The sequence below is a fragment of the Nicotiana sylvestris genome, chromosome 8, assembly GCF_000393655.2.
Source record: "Nicotiana sylvestris chromosome 8, ASM39365v2, whole genome shotgun sequence".
NCBI classification, from domain to species: Eukaryota; Viridiplantae; Streptophyta; class Magnoliopsida; order Solanales; family Solanaceae; genus Nicotiana; species Nicotiana sylvestris.
This window is the reverse complement of record NC_091064.1, coordinates 161,708,990-161,728,031: the sequence shown is the minus strand read 5'-3', so window position 1 is coordinate 161,728,031 and position 19,042 is coordinate 161,708,990. Positions and strand designations below refer to the sequence as shown.

Genomic DNA, 19,042 nt, shown 5'->3' with positions numbered 1-19,042 from the left:
TTATTGTGTCCATTTTAATTGTCAACTTCTGTCGTTTGACATAACTTACTTTCAACTGCCTAATAAAAATATACTTATAGATTTTGCTAATATACTACGTGGCTGTTGTAAGTTAGCCTTGTATTCACTTATTATTTTCTTCAAATGCCCCCAATAGTACTTTAAGAAGACATTAATGAGGACTTCTTCGTCTTTCTGTCAATTCTTCCTTCTACACTACTTGATACCATAAGCCAATGCCCCCTCTTATGCAGTGTAGAACTCGTTTTGGTTGCTCCAAAGTGAAAATGGATGGGATTTAAGCATATAGCTAGATTCAAACTTGTAGCTTACTCGTTTGGCTGTCCGAGGTAGAAGGCTGAAATAGCTTACTCGGGGGTCATTTGGTACGCGACATAAGGTAAGAGATTAAATTTATATCATATTTGGTTGACGGTATAAATTTATCTTGGGATAAATTATCCCAGGTTATCCCACCTTATCCCATCAAACTTGGGATTATTTTATCTTGATAAATTAATCCAGGGATTGTAATAATGCGATAATTTAGTCCGCGTACCAAATGACCCCTTAGGAGTTCTTTCAATACCGAAAGATAAAAGAGCCAAGACATTGAAATTATTACCAATAAAACCGCTTCACTTTAAGTTAACTGATTACAATCATCAAGAGGTTCATCTATAATTGAGAACTACTTTCCATCTCTTTGTTTTACATATCATTATTTGGACAAGTATCTATGAAGGCATTTTCTATTACAATTTGGATATGCACAACCAAAGAAATCAAGATGAGGTAAACTTAAATTTGAAACCCAAGCATTCTGCATTACTTGTCTCGTTGACTAGATTCTGAAGGCAGAGAACTCTGACACTCCAAAAAGATCTCCTGAATCTGTTTTTTCAACAGCTTATCTTTGACACCTGCTAGCATACTACGATAAAACATCTCCAATCGGGCAAGCTTTCCACGATCCGAGGCCTCTAACATGTTTTCCCAATCCTTTGCAATGTCAAATGAACCTCCACCCCGTAAAGAGGCTGGCATATCTTGCTCTTCAAAAGGTTTTCCGAAGATGGCACCATGAAGAATGCTAGCATACCTTTCCATTAGCGACAGCTTAGATTGAAGAAGCCTTACATCCTCCGCTGCCATAGACAGTTTCTTCTCCAATTCTATCACATCTTCAGGTTTCTTTCCTTTACTACTTATATCGTCACCATCCTTTAAACTCTGCCCTCTAAAATCTGCATCTAGAGGTGGCCACAGTGCCATAGTTGGAGAGTAGCAATCGATCATCTTGCCATTTCCAAGGACACCACTCCATCCTCTACCCCAAGACCACATCTTATAGCCAGCATCTGCCAGAAGAATGGTATGGGCTGCACCGCAGGCAACTTGAACAGGTTCTGGAAATTTCGGCCCATATCGCCCAACACAGGGAATTAACAGAGGATAAATTGCATCACCTGCATCACCTCCACTATAACTTGCTTCAGGACATAGACCAAGGCCTTTCTCCATTCCCCATGACCACACATCTCCAGCAGATGAGACAATACTAGTGTGAAATAAACCGCAGTCAACAGAAATGAGAAATGCACTCCGCGGTAACTCTTTCACTGGTTCAGGAGATAAAAGACTTTGGGTTGTCCCATGACCTAATTGCCCATTATCTCCCAGTCCAAATGTCCAGCATACACTCTCTAACATGTCACTTGGACTTTTCTGAGCTAGTAAAGCTGTGTGGAAAGCGCCACATGATACCTCATACACTGACCAAGGGGATTCTGAATTAAAGGGCTCAATAACTTCAGGATACTGTCTGCTCTCCCTATCTCCCAGACCTAACTGCCCGTGGCTGTTGCCACCCCAAGAATAACAAACAAGATTACTCCCTTTGTAACCTTCCCCAGCAGTAACTAATGCGACAACATGCTCATTTCCACATGCCACCTTAACAACTGTGTGTCCATGGAAATTCCAGACAGGTATTGGATTACAACTGCTAGTAAGAGAGAATTCATTCTCAGTAGACTTGCTTTTCTGTGGTTCAGGAAAGTTTCCCCACAGCCATAGAGATCCAAGATTGTCTATTGCCGCTGACATCATTCCACCACCTTTAACTGAAGAAATCTACAGGAGAAAACAGAAAGATTAGCCACTGTCATCAACCTATTTCTTCTTTAAATTGATCAACTTGTTTCTTACCATCAGTTTCTTTCTCTCTGAGCCACTAGCTGATGAATTAGGAGAACCTAACTCAAGGAATCCCTCCAATAAATGAGGAACCAAAGAATTTTCTCCATTGAAACCAAGTTGTCCATCCATTTAACAGTCAAGGAAAAGAATGATTAATAACACATGCACAAGACAATTGCAAATTCAATACGTTAAAACTAATAATACTGAATGGTCACCATATAAACTATAAAGCGTGATGTAATTGCAAAGGAATCCTCTCAAGGATACAGACATTGTATCCCCAGCCCCATACTGATCCATCATCTGCAAAAACAAAGAAATGCCAAATAAAATAAAAGGAAAATGGTGTCTGGGAAATCATGATAGATTAACAATTTTCCTTGTAAACAGCAGTATTTCTCCTGTTAGTATCAGTGTTCTTAATAAGCCAAAATTGCAATGACCTGAATCTTATTGTTGCCTTCCATATTAGCACAAATCTTATGGTTCCACAATTTTAGCATTCTGGAAGAAGCAAGCAAATAATCAGAAGATCAGGGCGAAGTGTTCTAAGAAAATTGTCACTTAAAATATAAATGCTCTCAATCCCTCACTATATTACTGTTGATCGTTCACAGAGATCCTACCTGCTTGTAGCTGCTGAAAACAATGATCGGGAATCATTGCAAACAGCAAGACCCTTGAGAGCCAAAAACTGCGTTTCCCTATTCCCTTTTCCTTGACTGCTCTAGGCATTCTAAACATAACAGAAAGCACCCTTTGGTCCTACTTCAATTAAGATCACCTTATCTTCAAGATGACAAGATCTGATTTTGAATTATCCACGCTTAGTTTGACCTTAAAAGAGGAGTGACCTGTGGTTGAATCCCCTAATAGGGATCATAGGTCATATCAACTTATTGGAACACAAGTGAATTTGCAGTTTCCTATCTAATCTGAAACACAATTCAGTAGACAAGGCTTCTCTAGGTGAAATATAATATTCATTGAAGAGAGGTTGAGAACTATAGTACTCCTTCTATCCCAATTTATGTGATGCACTTTCCATTTTAGTCTGTCCCAAAAAAATGATACTTTTCTACATTTAGAAAGAACTTAACTTTAAACTTCCCATTTTAACCTTAATGAGAAGATTTATAGACACACGAAGATGTATAGCTTATCTTAGACCGCAAGTTTCAAAAGTTTTTTTTTCTTTCTTCAACTCCATGCTAGACAAACTACATCACATGAAATGGGACAGAGAGTAATTTATTTTCTAAGGTAGAAAAGACTCGAAAAGCTTAAAAGAGAAAATTCCCAAGAAAAAAGTTCATCGGAATCACGATAAGCTTTCATTAAGTTTTGGATTCTACGACCACATCTCATACACTAGTGGATTAATGAATTGCGGTAACACTAGGCCATATATACAATGGTGGATCCACTATGGGTTCAACAATTCAGTAGAGCTCATGGCTATAGGCGCGATTCTCTATGTCTGTGTGTCTTAAAAACAAGTATTTTGTGTGTGTGTGTGTGTTCAGAACAACACTCTCAATTCATAACCCACAACGTTTAAATTCTTGATCCTCCCTCGCACATATATATATATATATATATATATATACACACACACACACACACATTTTATGGAGCAACTTAACTATTCTGAGAGAAAAAGCAAAAGGGAAAGCCAAAAAAAAAAAAGCAAATTGCAGCAGAAGCTCTTGACAACCAAAAAATTCATTGTCAATACAGTGACTGATGAAATGGGGGGTAGCCAGCCTAAATTACACTTCCATACAGAGATGAACTTCAAGATTTCACTGCCAAATTAAAATACTTTTTGAAACTAATCGAAACTTTAACTATTTGCGATATGTCAATAAATTAAACTGAAACAGGGAAAAAGTTTGAACTTTGCGGAAAGAATAAAAAAACAAAGTTTGAGAAAAAAGTTGAAATAATATAACTTAACTATCCAATAAAAGGAGAAAATGAGTAATTACCTGCAACAGCGAGACTGTGATAAGCACCAGCAGCAATACCAACAATCTTGACCCTCTTTTTGTCTCCATCAGAATCAGCCGGTTCAAAGTCGATTCGAACCGGGAATAACTGGTCAGCTTCTGAATCGGTACCAAGTCGGCCGAATGTTCCTCTACCCCAAGCATACACATCCCCATTTGCTATCCATTTACAAATTATAACACAGATTTCAGAAAAATACATATTCCTGAAGAATAAAAGAGCTAACTTTTAAAAAGAAAATCAGTTACCAGTGAGAGCAAGAGTATGAGCTTCGCCGGCCGCAATTGCTATGATTTTGGTAAACAAGTTGCCTGATTCTTCTGATTCCAGTTGCTCCGCCATTTCTTCTCCTGCGGTGAAGTGGAAAGGGAAATGTACTCACAGATATCAATATGTTCAAACTGTTTTTATCTCTGAATTTTGGGCAATGACATGTTACTAACTTGCTATTACTAGTAAGCCCATCCCTCCAAATATTTATATGCGACTCAAATGATTATTTTATAAGCTCCGTGAGCACGTGATTTTTGCTCTCACGACAATTACTCCAAAAGAAATCAAAATAAAATAAATTGTCTTTGTGTATAATCTTTAGAATCTGCGTGGCGTTTCGGATAGTTATTTGTAGTTTTGTCTGTGATTGTTTATTTTTAATTAAAAATACAAAAAAATATGTTGCATGAATTTAGGATTTTATTCTGCTATTAGGAATTAATTAAATCATATTTGGAATGAAAATCACAAAAAAATATTATTTTTGGTAATTTTGTCATTTTTATTGTTTAATGGTGTGATTTTGTTTAATTAATATTTGATATTGTGTGTTAATTATTGCTAAGAATCAATTAATGTCTGTGTAATATAATTGTTGTTTTATAATTTATTTTTAGGATTTTGGTAAATTCGGAATTAAACTAGGAATTAAAAAGGAAAAGAACAAAAATAGAAAAGAAAATTGGACTGGGCCATTTCATTTTTGGGCCAAAATCAGGCCCAAACGAGACCTATACCCGGTCCAAACCTTCAGCTCTCAAAGACGCATCAGACGACGTCGTTTCGAGACCAGCGAATCTCGACTGTTCATCCATCCTCATCCAACGGTCCAAGACCTCACCCCATAACCCGGCCCGTTTTCCCTGGATCAACCCAGTCCCCCACTGAGACCAAAACGACTCTGTTTTATATAAGTGAAGTGATCCAAACCGTTGATCTCATCAGATCTAACGGCTTGGATTCACTCACCCATCACATATATATATATTTTCAAACACACCCCACACCCCCTAAGCTACCCCCCTCTCTTCGTCTCTCTCAACAAACCAGACGACCCCAAGAACCCTAGCCAGCCGCCACCCCTCCCCTTCGCCTGAAACCCGGTGGCGGCAACGCCGGTGACCACCAAAATGACACCCCTGAGCCATCTCCCCATCCACAACACGAATCCATGAACCATTTGCCTCGAATCACCCCACATCTTCTCGAATCTTCAATCGAAGTTTCGAGCTGACCATGAAACCACCCCAATCCACCCCTAATTAACACCACACCACCACTAGGCTTCCCTCATCCCTAAACCATCAACAGATTCCCTCGAATCTCGTTGGATCTCCTCGAATCTTCGATCAAAGATCTCCCTCCAAGCCCTAGCCTGTCCCCTTGACCCCAGACTAACACCCAATAATCCCCTTTACATCCTCGTCCTTAATCCCTAACCAAATTGGCTCGAACAGGAGTAAAAACCGTCGAATGACGGATCTAGGGTTTCAACGGTTCAAGACGTGTCAAAGCTTCAGGGTCGATTGGTTTCTATTCAGTATTGTAGGCCTATTTCTCACGAAATAGACGTATAATACTGACTAGGACTCAAGTTCGAAAGGGCATACTGTTGAAATCCAAGAAAAGAACAGTAAGTTCTTCATAATTTCTTTTGTTTCCTTCTATAGTTTTGTTTGTCTGTTTTAAATTGTATCTTTGTTTTGATTTGTTTCTTGTCATTTTTTCAGTACTTCTCTTCTTCTCATCAGACCGTTTATAGGGTCCAAGTTCTCTAATTGTTGGTTATATGCTGTAAACTGTTTGGTCAATTTATTGATTAGTTCGTTATGTGTGAGTTAGTTTAACCTGATAGTAGTTTTAATCCTGGCCTTGATTTCATATTCCATTTCAGTAGGTTTCTTTTGTTGTTTTGTTTAAATAATGTATGATAGACTTTCTGGCATTGGTTCAGGTTTGTCCTATATATGTGATGTGTGGCTCTTTGTTCTTTGATATTCATCAATCTTCGTTAAGTTCAGTATATCGCAGGATTTCCTTCACTCTATTTAGCTTAATTTGGAATTATGAATTAATCATTCCCATAATGTGCCACTGGTGATTGGAAGTTTGACCTGGATAGTTCAATAGGTTTGTGTTCTGATTCATGGTAATGCTGTTATTGGGTCTTCTGTTAAGTATCAATGAATTTTGATTTCAGCTTTAGCTTCAGCTTTAATGTTCTGCTAAGCTCCTTTGTTTGTTGATGTGATTTTGGTTTGAAGTTCAGTCCAGAATTTAGGAAGTTGAATTGGTTATAGCTGCAGTTTTAATGTAGATTTCAGAGTTTAGTTTGGGGATTTGAAAACCTAAAAAAGGGGTTTAGAGTGAGTGGACTGCCAGTTGAGTATGTAGTGAATCATTAAATTAATGAATAATTTAATCAAAAGAGGGAATCTTAGTGCAAATACATCCTGACTGACATCTTTAAAGGTGGGAAGTCAGATGTAGGATGACTTAAAATAATAAAAGCTGAGAATGTACATGGAAATAGGTAGTAAAACCTGTTGTACAGTAGGATAGGCATTACTTTTTTGAACTTCAGGAGATTTTTAAATAAGAAAACTCATGCCTAGACAACAAAAGGTGGAAAAGACAGATTAGGAAATATATTTTAAGTCTGGGCAGCCTGTTTATTTTGAAGGAGGAGGGCTATAAAATCAAACGAGAGGAAGATGGAGAGAAGGACTCGAAAAATTGAAAAGGGAAAAAGTTCAGATTGAGAGAAATTTTTCAGGGGTCAAAAACACAAAGAATATTAGTGATTTTTAATCAGTCTGTGATAGTTTGAGTTTGAAGTTTGGTCTTTGAAGTCAAATTCACGAATCAAACTCAAAAAAGTTTATTCTTAGACATCTAAGAGTTCACTTTCATTTTTTTTTCTGGGTCAGTGTATGAGAGGTTGCTGCTTGTTTTCAATTGGGGTCCACTGGTTGATGTTCAGTTGAGTTTGGGTTTATTTGAGTAGTGTTGTTCGATTTTCAAAACACTCCTGGTTTCTATATGTGTTTCTGGGTTCAAGCTTGACATAGTTTGGGGCTGTTGAGTTCAAATTGCTGCTGTTAATCTTCCCTGCCTCGACTGACTCTTTTTCTTCATTGTAATCTCGAATCCAGGTACACTTTTGTCTCCAGTTGAATGTGAAATCTTGTTTCAAGTGTATAAATGATCCAGAAAGTCAATGACAAGGAACTTTTGTTAATCTGAATCTATTGAGAATTATTGTAGTTTTAATATTCCAATTAGATTACTTATGTTGTCAAGAACTATATTGAACTACTAGACTGATTTTGGTTGTTTTTGGCTGATTTTGGGTTAAGTTAACGATTAGCTTGGTTTAGTTAACATTGATAGTGTAATGCATGATTTTAGTAGGCTCCTGGGTGTATTCGAATGAACTGTATGATACTGTATTTGGACAAAAAAAAAATGGATTTCGAGTTAGCTAGATCATGTGAATTATTGGATTGTTAAGTATTAGATCCTCTTTTGTAGTTCGTCATTAAACGATTGCATGTTTAGTAATAAATCAGCAGGCAGTTAGAACAACGTGAAGTAATTGATTATGTTATCATACGTCAAGCCTAAGTTAAGTATTAGACTAGTAAGTTTAGTTCGAGCTAGTATCAAACTAGTTAGCCTGTGTTGAGTAATCAATCTCCAGTAGGAATAAATAAATACACATCATTATTCCATGCGTTCAATTATCAAGTGCATATTGCAATAGTGTGAAATAACTGAGCATGCCGTCATTTTTTTTAAAATTTGAAATCTGTTTGGTAAGAATCAAGGATCAGTAGCTAATTAAAAGTCTTGAAGTGGGCCTATTAAATACCTTTCTCGTTTTGGCAAATTTTAAGGCCGCGCTCGAACAGTCTTCGTTAATGGACCGTTGTTTCAATTCATATTCTTCGGGCTTACTTTTGAGCCCAATGTCACGTTTTATTTTAAAACTATTGCTTGGCCTGTATTAGACCTGAAACATTTTAATTAGGATATTTTCTTTTTAGAGACAAAACAAAAAAAAAATTTTAAAAAAAAATCATAGTTTGCTTTTAGGCTTGCCCTTTTTAAAATAAAATGAGTCGAGCCTCGCCCAATAAAACGCACAAACTGCGGGGGCCCTCATAAATGTATATATTAAAAATACTTAGAATACGGGATGAGCCGTCTAGCGAACTTCACGGCTTTTCCCAAAGATAATAATACGTTAGACTCTTTAGGCGCGATTTTAATTAAATTACATTCTTAAATTCGGGTGCGCATTTATGTGACCCAAATCCAAATCTCAACGGAGTCGGAATGTATTAACAACCACGGGTGCATTGATTGCGACGTGGTTCGAGATGCATTTTCACGACGTTGCAATTCTATTAAAAATAATAATAAAAGCGGTTTAAACTTAATAAAAACACACAAGTTATAACATGTATTAAAATCAGATATTTAGCCATTATAACAATTTAAGCGACCGTGCTAGAACCACGGGATCCGTAGGTGCCTAACACCTTCCCTCGGGTCAACAGAATTCCTTACTTAGAATTTCTGGTTCGCAGACTTTATTTGGAAAGTCGAAAATTTCCTCGATTTGGGATTCAAGATAAACCGGTGACTTGAGACACCAAAAGCCAAACCTTTCCCAAGTGGCGACTCTGAAACAAATAAATAATCCCATTTTCGAATAATGTCACTTAAAAATGGAAAAACTTCCTCACGCATTTATCCTTCGGGGTAGGTGTGTAAAAAGGAGGTGTGACAGCTCTGGCGACTCCGCTGGGGAATAAGAACCCAGAACTTCGGTTCAGGGTTCAAGAATTCGAGCTTAGAATAACTGTTATAGTTGGCTTATTTTATCTGATTTTTACATGTTGAGCCTACTATGCTAAATGCCGCTTTTACCGCTTTGATATTGTTTGTACTATATATAAATTGCTACGAAACCCTCCTCTCTCTGAGTCTTCTAAATCATCTGGGAAGTGTGCACTTCGTGTGACTTCTTTTCTGTTAGAGTCTTATCCCAATTTTAGAACGAGGTTCGGACAAGTTGCAAAGCCGGTGAAGCTTCTGTATTCCCGGTACGCTGCCCCTCGGCTCGAGCTGTCCGCTCGGGTAAGCCAGGTCTAGAACAATAAACCCAGGTTTTTAAACCTAGTATAACAAGCCTCATGCCGGATCCCTAGTAGGAACGTTTGTTTGCATCATGTGCATTTGACCTTGGAGACTCAACACAGGGGTTGGGTCTGTCTAGGACAGGTGTACCCAAATGAAAAAGACCATCCTGATGCATCTTACGTGCTACTTGCGCATTTGTTTGTTTCAGCTTGCATGTTGACCGGCTTTCTAGAACAGAGGAAGAAAATCAAAAAAAAAATCAAAATAAGAAAAAATAAATAAATAAATAATAATAATATAGGAGTGAGAGGTAGGTATTTAGAAAATTTCGAAATCTCCAAATGAGCCAAATTTTTCAACTGCCATGTTCTGTCAAAACTAGCGAACTACGCGGGTCTGATTCTCACCGGGTGTGAGATACGTAGGCAAACCTCATCGGTTCCGGCTCATAATTTTCAAAAAAAAAAAATCAAAAAATATTTTCCTTTACTTCCTCTCTAGAAAAGTTTTTTTTTAACCATAATTTTCAAAAAAAATCCAAAAATATTTTCCATTACTCGCTTCTTTAGACCCTAATTGTTTTTAAAAAATAAAATAAAAAATACATATATATATATATACAAAAAATATTTTCTTTTAATTTCTTCCAAATATCCAAAAAAAAATAAAAAAAATTCCATTCTTTCAAAAGTGGAAAGAAAATTCAAAATTCAAAAATATGTCATTTTTTAGAAGCATTTCTTTCATTAAGGAGGGTCCAACTTCATTTTTGTAAAAGTAGCCCAAAAGAACAAAATTTCTTTTTTTTATTGTAAATAAGAAGGTGATGGCATTCTTGTCTAAAATAGTTGAATGTCCCCAAAAGGGCGCCGGAAGGCCGTTTTTGTAAGAACAACCATTTTTAGTAGTCATTTTTTTTTGGGTTTTGGCCGTTTAGCAAACACAGCCTTAAAATCTTCTTCCCCGAAGTGCTAAAAGGCCGTATTGCAAAGCCAGATTTTTATGAAATTTTGATAACCTTTTCTTGAGTCCAAATGAGTTATAACCTTTTAAATTAAATCACCCTAATAAATGTGCAGGATGAACCAGATGAAAACGAACCCTTCGCAGCTCTTGAGGAGATCCCCTTACAGCTCCACATGTGGTGGAATGACCTAGGGAAAGGTAGCCGAGGAACTGTGATAAAAGTTTTGGGTGGTCTTGTCGGACTTTTTAACATCAAGCCAAGATTGGACGTGATTGAAGCCCTGATACCTTTTTGGGATCCGACTCTCAATGTGTTTCGCTTTTCTGATTTTGAGCTCACACCCACACTAGAGGAACTTGCGGGTTACGCCGGCCTTAGCGGAAACTTTAGAAGTCGGTACCCGGTATCACCGAGACCAGTATCTCCTCACAAGTTTCTGGATATGTTGAGTATTAGCCGGGATATTCAAGATGAGAATTTATTTGGAGGGTTTTGCACTTTCCAGTTCCTGTACCAACGCTATGGCAATCCCCAAGGTTTCGACGCACCGAATACTGGTCTGACCCATGCCGGAAATAAAGATAAATGGGAGGCAAGACGGGGTTTGGTTTTTATAGTAGCATTCTTGGGTGTTGTAATATGTCCGCAGAAAGACGGCAACATAGAAATGGGCCTCGTGGGAATGATGGATGTCGCAATCAAGAAAGCTAATGGCACATTAGTTCCCCTCATCTTATCTGAGATTTACCGAGCTTTGACCATCTGTCGAGAAGGGGAAAAATTCTTCCAGGGCTGCAACTTACTACTACAACTATGGATACTGGAACATCTCTGCCACCCTGTCGGGTATATGAACTACGGCATGACCGGTTTGGATTGTATCGAAGAATTTGAAAGCCGAGTGGCGGGGGTTGAATTTCTAGAGGGTACCGAAGCTTGGTTTGCCCACTTGAGTTCTTTAACTTCGGATAAAATTGAGTGGACGTTTGGATGGCTCTCTGCCACCGAAGTCATATACATGCCAGCTAAAGTGTGCTACTTTCTCCTAATGGGCATCCGGAGCATTCGGCCATATGCTCCTCATAGGGTTTTGTGCCAACTAGGAAGATTTCAAACCGTCCCCCATGACAAAGATTTGAGTATACATGTTGTCGAATTGGGCCCAAAGGCTGTATTTCCAGAAGGAAGAGTTCACCAAGTTTGGAATGAGTGCAGATTTCTCGAACCCAAGACTATGGTGGGAGATCTAGCTAGAGGTGAGGTGGACCCCAATTATATGGTTTGGTTTGACAAAAGATTTCAAATTCCTCGAGAGCCCGAGAGACCTACTAAGAGACCTCATGTCCAACAATTCACTGACGACTCGCAGGAGCAGTAGGGCTGGTTGGCAAAAGAAGAAAGCTATAGGGCTAAGATAGGTAAATTAGAGGGACAAATCAGGGACCTCAAATTTGGCCATAGTATCCAAGCTGCCGCAGATGAAGGGGAAAAGAAAAAGCTAACTCAGGAAAACGAAGCTCTCAAAGCTCAAATCCATAAAATGAGAATAGCTGCTAGAAACCCGGAAAGAAGCCGGGCAGATGAAAGGCTTATAAGCGGTCTGAGAAGGAAAGTACTTGAGTGTCAAGATGACCTAGAAAAATCCGAGGCTAGTCTAGAAAAAGTACGAGCACAATTGGCAGAGAATGCAGAAGGGCGGGCAGAGTTTGTGTGATAAATGAAAAGAAAATATGAGGGGACAATCGTCAATTTAAAGAGAAAGCTAATCACCCTTGAAAATGAGGCGGACAAACAGGCCCGGAATTATAAAGCTGATAGGGAACATTGTTATGCTTTGATGGCCCAAATGGACGAAGATATGCAACAATTGCGGAATCAAAATCATCATGACACTCAAGTGTTGGAAGCCCGGAGTCAGCAAATCAGGCGTTTACTTCAGGAAAAGGGTATTGTCCGAGAGAGGGTTAGAGCCATTACCGACTACATCGTCATGAAATGCCACGCATGTGAGGATATGACTCAGACCACTTTCTTCGCTGCTGTAGTGACATTTGTCCGCCAGATAATGAGTGATTTGAAGCGGCTTCAAGGGGATCTTGCACGTAGGCCCGTGAGACCGAATGATGTCCCACGGGCCCCAAGAGTCGAAGCATTGATGTATTCATGATTTTTCACTTATTGAGTCTGTTGGTAGTTTTAAAATTCCAAGAAAATGAGTAGTTTGAAGTTTTTTGTAATAGAAAGTTTAGGAGTTTTATTAATGAAAATTTGAAAATTCCCAAAAATTGTTTCTTTATTTTTGCACTTGTTTTTCTTGAACTACGTAATGATCTGATTCACGCGGCGTCGTGATATGTAGGCAATCCTCATCGGATTCGGTCACAATTTTTTATAAATAACTCAAATAAGAGAGGGATGCGAAAAAGAGAGCCCAAAGAAAAAACCAAAAGAAAAATGAAAAAAAAGGCAATGGAAGAGAGGGAAGAAAAGAGTGGAAAATGGGAATAAGAGGAGAAGTACAAAAGCCAAAAAAAAGAAAAAAAAAAAGAAAAAGGGAAAATAAGCAGAGCCGGGATGAAACATGCAGCCGTTGCGAAACATGTAGAAACACATTTAACTGTATAGGTGCATCACACCCCAACGTGCGATTTCCTATGTGTTAATTGCTTCAAACTAACTGGTTTGTTGTCTACTATTGTAAAGGTTTCTATAGTAAGGTGGTTGGTTTTGTGGTAGTCTGACTTCACATTCATACTTCACAAGGTCAAAAGGAAGTGTTGAAATATCTTCGGAAATTCCTCTGCCAACAGTTCCCATTCCAGAGGATAGTCCGATCTCGGCCATCCAAACTTCTGAATCAACAACGACTGAGGAAAATAGAATTCTGCGTCTCCGTATGATGGAAATGTGGGACACCTGGGCCAATGGAAAAGAACCGCCAAGTGCGATCCCTGGATTCCCTGAGCTTTTTCCCAGGGCAAGTGGGACCTCCAACATCCCCATAAGCTATCCAAATACCCTACTGGGATATCCTACCATTTCAGCCCACTTTGCTGGAACACCTTCTGGGTCTCGCCCCCAGGTGTTAGCTTCAAGTGCGGCTTCAAACATATTCACCGCGCCACCTTGTTCAGCTACGGCACAACCTGCTTTACCTAGGCCTAACTTTGATTCATCTTCCTTCATATTTCAAGCACCATCTTTCCCAGTGGAACCTCCTCAGTTTCCTACTTATACTTACCCTCAACCACCCCAATTTGAATTCACTGCGGGGCAAGAAAAGACCACCAAAACTCCTGAGCAAGAAGAGATTGTGAGGAAAATGAGGAGTATGGAACAAAGTCTCAAAAGCATACAGGGCTTGAGCGGACAGAAAAGTGTATCCTATGCCGACTTATGCATGTTCCCTCATGTGCACCTACCATTGGGATTCAAAACCCCAAAATTTGAGAAATACGATGGGCATGGTGATCCTATTACCCATCTCAAGAGATATTGCAATCAGCTGCGAGGAGCCGATGGAAAGGAAGAACTACTCATGGCCTATTTCGGAGAAAGTCTGGTGGGCATCGCATCTGAGTGGTACATGGACCAGGATATATCCCGTCGGTACATCTGGGATGATCTTGCTAGAGATTTTGTCAGGCAGTTCCAATACAACATTGATATTGCTTCAGATAGGAACTCATTAACAAACTTGAAAAAGAAATCCTCAGAAAGCTTCCGAGAGTACGCAGTTAAATGGCGTGAGCAGGCATCCAGGGTAAAGCCTCCGATGGATGAGGTTGAAATGGTCACAGTTTTCCTTCAAGCTCAGGAAGCTGATTACTTCCAGAATATGATATCCGCAATGGGTAAACCGTTCGCTGAAGCTATCAAGATTGGCGAAATGGTTGAAAATGGGCTAAAAACGGGTCGAATTCTAAGCCAATCCGCTATCAGAGCTACCTCCCAAGCCATTCAGGATGGGTCTGGAGGAATAGCAAAGGGAAAGAAAAGGGAAGAAACATTCATGGCAGTGTCGGGTGCAAGGAGAAACTGTACTCCCAGATCCCTTTTCTCATAAAGGACCCCGCAACACTATTACCCTCACCAAGATTTGGCCTATACTCCTCAGCCATACTCGGTCATGAATGCTCAGCCTTATGTCCGGCCACAACAACAAGCCAACAGAAATTAAGCTCCATTTCCTAGAAACCAACCTCCTTACTAAACCCACTACAACCCCCGTCCTCCACAAAATAATTTCCACCCTCATGAACCGCCCAAGAGGCCAAATTTCACACCAATTGGCGAAACCTACTCCATCCTGTTACCAAAGCTTGTTCAAATGGGTCTGTTACAGCCTGTTCCTCAAACCAGACAAAACCCAGCATCATCCGCTTACAAAGCCGGTACCCGATGCGCTTATCACTCGGGGGCAAAAGGGCATGACACGGATGATTGCTGGACTCTAAAGAGAGCCGTGGAGAACTTGATAGAACAAAGAAAGATAGTGCTAAGGGATGAAGATGTTCCCAATGTGACCAACAACCCACGGCCAGCCCACAACAACAGACCGGTAATTGGAATGATTTGTAAGGATAAGGAATTTGACCCAGCATTGAAGGCCATCATTGCCATTGCTGACAAAGAAAAGAAACCAAAAGCTGCCTCGAAGCAAGATAAAGTGGAGAAAAAGAAAGAAACCACCCCTCCAAAGTCAGAGAAGAAAATTGAAGTTGAGACCGGGGCAACGCCTCCCAAAGATGTTGTTCTCTACATCCCTCAAGGTCGTAAAGAAAAGCAGATGACGTTGAGTCCTCCCAGGAGATTCGAGCTGAACAGAACAACCCAGATGTATGTGCCCAAGGGGGTTTATGTGATGCGGGGGCCAATTAAGCCATCGAGGCTGAATGAGCCCGTGGTTATTGGACGCGCGCCACAGAAGCCCATGAAAGATCCTACTGCTGTGCCCTGGAACTACAACAAAACGGTGGTGACCTATAAGGGCAAAGAAATCCCAGGAGAAGTTCAAGAAAATAACCCTGTTGAAAAGTATTCCAATTTGGAAGAGGTGAACAACGCTACTAGAAAGCGCTTCCCACATAAGAAGCCCGTGAGTGCCGAAGGCTTTCTTTCAAAACATGAAAATGGCAGATTATGAGGTGATTGACCAGCTTCGAAAATTTCCTGAACAAGTCTCCTTGTTGGCTTTGTTGATGAACTCCGCCGAACATCAGAAGGTATTGATCAAGACCCTTAACGAAGCATATGTGCTTGTTGACACTTCTGTAGAGCAGTTGGAGAGAATGGCAGAAAGATTTTTCGCAATCAACCAGATCACTTTCAGCAAAAATGATTTGCCCTCAGAAGGGGCCGCACATAACAAAGCCCTGCACCTAACAGTCAAATGCAAAGGGCACTACGTGAAAAGGGTTATGTTGGACGGAGGCTCTGGAGTAGACATTTGCCCACTTTCAACTCTACAACGCATGGAAATCGGGACCGAAATAATCCGACCCAACAATGTTTGCATACGTGCCTTCGATGGCATCAAAAGGGACACAATTGGAGAGATCGATCTAATTCTGACCATCGGCCCAGTAGACTTTGAAGTAACCTTCTAGGTTCTAGACATGGACACATCATACAACTTTCTTTTGGGGAGGCCATGGATTCATGCAGCGGGGGCTGTACCCTCTACTCTTCATCAGATGGTGAAGTTCGAGCATGAGGATCAAGAGATCGTGGTCCATGGAGAAGATGAACAATCAATTTATCGGGACCCATCAGTCCCATGTCTTGAAGCAAGAGAGGGGAGTGAGCACATAGTTTATCAAGCTTTTGAAAGTGTGGTTGCAGACCAGTACAAAGAAGGAAACCCTTGCCCCCAACCCTTCCTTTCTAATGCATCAATCATGGTGGCCAAAGAAATGATCCGACATGGCTTCAAACTGGGGAAGGGACTTGGGAAATCATTGCAAGGGATAGTTGAACTTATCACCCTGCCCACCGTTGAAAAATCCTTCGGGGTAGGCTTCCGACCGACTCCAGCTGATATAAGATGGGCAAATGATAGAAAGAATGATGGTTGGGTTTTGCCTCAGCCGATTCTGCATCTTTACAGAACATTTGTCAAGCCAAAATACCAGAAGAAAGAAGAAGATGAGGCCTTTACTGCCGAAGAGATTGAAGAGATTCGTGGGGCAATGAGGAAGATACTATATGAAACCCACATAGTCCAGTCAGGGGAGGGTTCAAGCACCGCTGAGGTGCTATATATGGGACCCAATGCCAAGCTGCAGAATTGGAAGGCTACGCCATTCCCAATCAGGCGGGAGTCCCGGTAGACCTGTCCTGCCACTTTTTCTACATCACGAGTTATTTTAGGGTGTAACTCGGATGTTTTTCTTTTAGTTTCCTGTCTTTTAAATACTAATGTGAACCCTGTTATCTTCAAAATTCAATGAAATGAAATTAATATTTCATCGTTCATCTCTCTTCATTCTTTTTGATTTTGTTATTTTTTCTTATTTCTTCTTTCAGTTCTAATAATGCGGCTTTAAATAACATGACATGCTTGCGGACTTCATGCCCAGATCCAAACACGCTGTCTAATTGCGAAATAATGAACCAAGAACCAGAATATGATGAAGAAGAGGTTTTTAAGGAAATAAATCGAGAATTGGAACAATTTGAGAATAAACCTAAGCCAAACTTAAATGAAACCGAGCCAATTAATTTGGGTAGCTCTAAAAAAGTCAAAGAAACCAAGATAATCATTCATACAGATGAAAGAACCAGGGACACATTGATCCAACTTTTGTTTGAATTCAAAGATGTGTTTGCTTGGTCATACGATGACATGCCAGGATTAAGTGTCGATTTAGTGGTCCATAAGTTGCCAACCTACCCCGATTATTCCCCTATCCAGCAAAAATAGAGGAAGTTCAAAGTTGATATCAGTGACAAGATTAAAGAAGAGGTCACAAAACAATTAAAGGCTGGAGTGATCCGAGTGGTCCGATACACCACATGGCTGGCTAATATAGTTCCTGTGCCAAAGAAAGATGGGAAAATTCGGGTGTGCGTTGACTACCGAGATCTGAACAAAGCAAGCCCCAAGGACAATTTCCCTTTGCCAAACATCCACATCCTTGTTGATAACTGCGCCAAACATGAAATACAGTCTTTTGTGGATTGTTACGCAGGATACCACCAGGTGTTGATGGATGAAGAAGATGCAGAAAAGACAGCTTTTACCACACCTTGGGGCACTTACTGTTATAGAGTCATGCTATTTGGTCTGAAAAATGCCGGGGCAACCTACATGAGGGCCATGACTGCCATTTTTCATGATATGATGCACCAAGAGATAGAGGTGTATGTGGACGATGTAATCATCAAATCCAAAACCCAGGACAACCACGTTCGGGACTTGAGAAAATTCTTTGGGCGGCTGCGCAAATATGATTTGAAGCTGAACCTAGCCAAATGTGCATTTGGAGTACCATCCGGCAAACTCTTGGGATTCATAGTCAATCGGAGGGGCATCGAGTTAGATCCAACAAAGATAAAGTCTATTCGGGATTTGCCTCCTCCAAGAACCAAGAAAGATGTTATGAGTTTTTTGGGAAGATTGAATTACATCAGTCATTTCATCGCTCAGTTGACCTCCACGTGTGAACCCATATTTAAGTTGTTAAAGAAAGATGCGGCAATCAAATGGACAGTTGAATGTCAAGAAGCTTTTGATAAAATCAAGGAATATCTGTCAAATCCGCCAGTCTTGGTCCCACCTGAGCCAGGGAGGCCTCTGTTCTTGTACCTGACCGTCTTGGAAAATTCTTTTGGCTGTGTCCTCGGGCAACATGACGTGACCGGAAAGAAGGAGTAGGCCATTTACTATCTGAGCAAGAAGTTTACTAGTTACGAAGCCAAGTACACTTTGTTGGAAAGAACCTGCTGTGCTTTGACATGGGTCGCTCAGAAGCTGCGGCATTATTTGCAAGCTTACACCACCTACCTCATAACCAGGTTGGATCCTTTAAAGTATATATTTCAGAAACCAATGCCTACTGGGAGATTAGCAAAGTGGCAGATCTTGCTCACGGAGTTTGACATAGTCTATGTCACTCGCACGGCAATGAAAGCCCAGGCGTTAGCGGATCATTTGGCTGAGAACCTGATTGATGATGAGTACCAACCTTTGAGAACTTACTTCCCAAATGAAGAAGTAAATTCAGTTGAGGCAATATCTGAAGACACTCATGCTTGGAAAATGTTCTTTGTGGGGCGATAAACTCAAAAGGTGTTGGAATTGGGGCAATTTTGATCTCACCCACTGGTCAGCACTATCCAGCCACAACTCGGCTTCGTTTCTTCTGTACAAACAACACCGCCGAGTATGAAGCTTGCATTATGGGTATAAACATGGCAATCGACCAAAAT

General features: G+C 40.1%; 1 protein-coding gene across 1 annotated transcript; it reads right to left on the bottom strand.

Annotated features, from left to right (window-relative positions):
* Positions 1-596: 596 nt before the first annotated feature.
* LOC104223086 (ultraviolet-B receptor UVR8) lies at positions 597-4,661 on the bottom strand. The gene is made up of 5 exons (XM_009774439.2): positions 4,467-4,661; positions 4,197-4,376; positions 2,473-2,508; positions 2,212-2,327; positions 597-2,136 (listed from the first exon to the last, which is right to left on the bottom strand). The coding sequence occupies exons 1-5, from the start codon at positions 4,558-4,560 to the stop codon at positions 829-831; spliced, it is 1,734 nt and encodes a 577-aa protein (XP_009772741.1). The 5' UTR covers positions 4,561-4,661; the 3' UTR covers positions 597-828.
* Between the last annotated feature and the right edge of the window lie 14,381 nt (positions 4,662-19,042).

Excerpts from the sequence above, each read along its gene's own strand:
- LOC104223086 (XM_009774439.2), bottom strand. The coding sequence starts at position 4,560 with ATGGCGGAGCAACTGGAATCAGAAGAATCAGGCAACTTGTTTACCAAA. Across the intron at positions 4,377-4,466 it reads TCATACTCTTGCTCTCACTG|CAAATGGGGATGTGTATGCT; the intron begins GTAACTGATTTT and ends GTAAATGGATAG. Across the intron at positions 2,137-2,211 it reads CAGAGAGAAAGAAACTGATG|ATTTCTTCAGTTAAAGGTGG; the intron begins GTAAGAAACAAG and ends TTTCTCCTGTAG.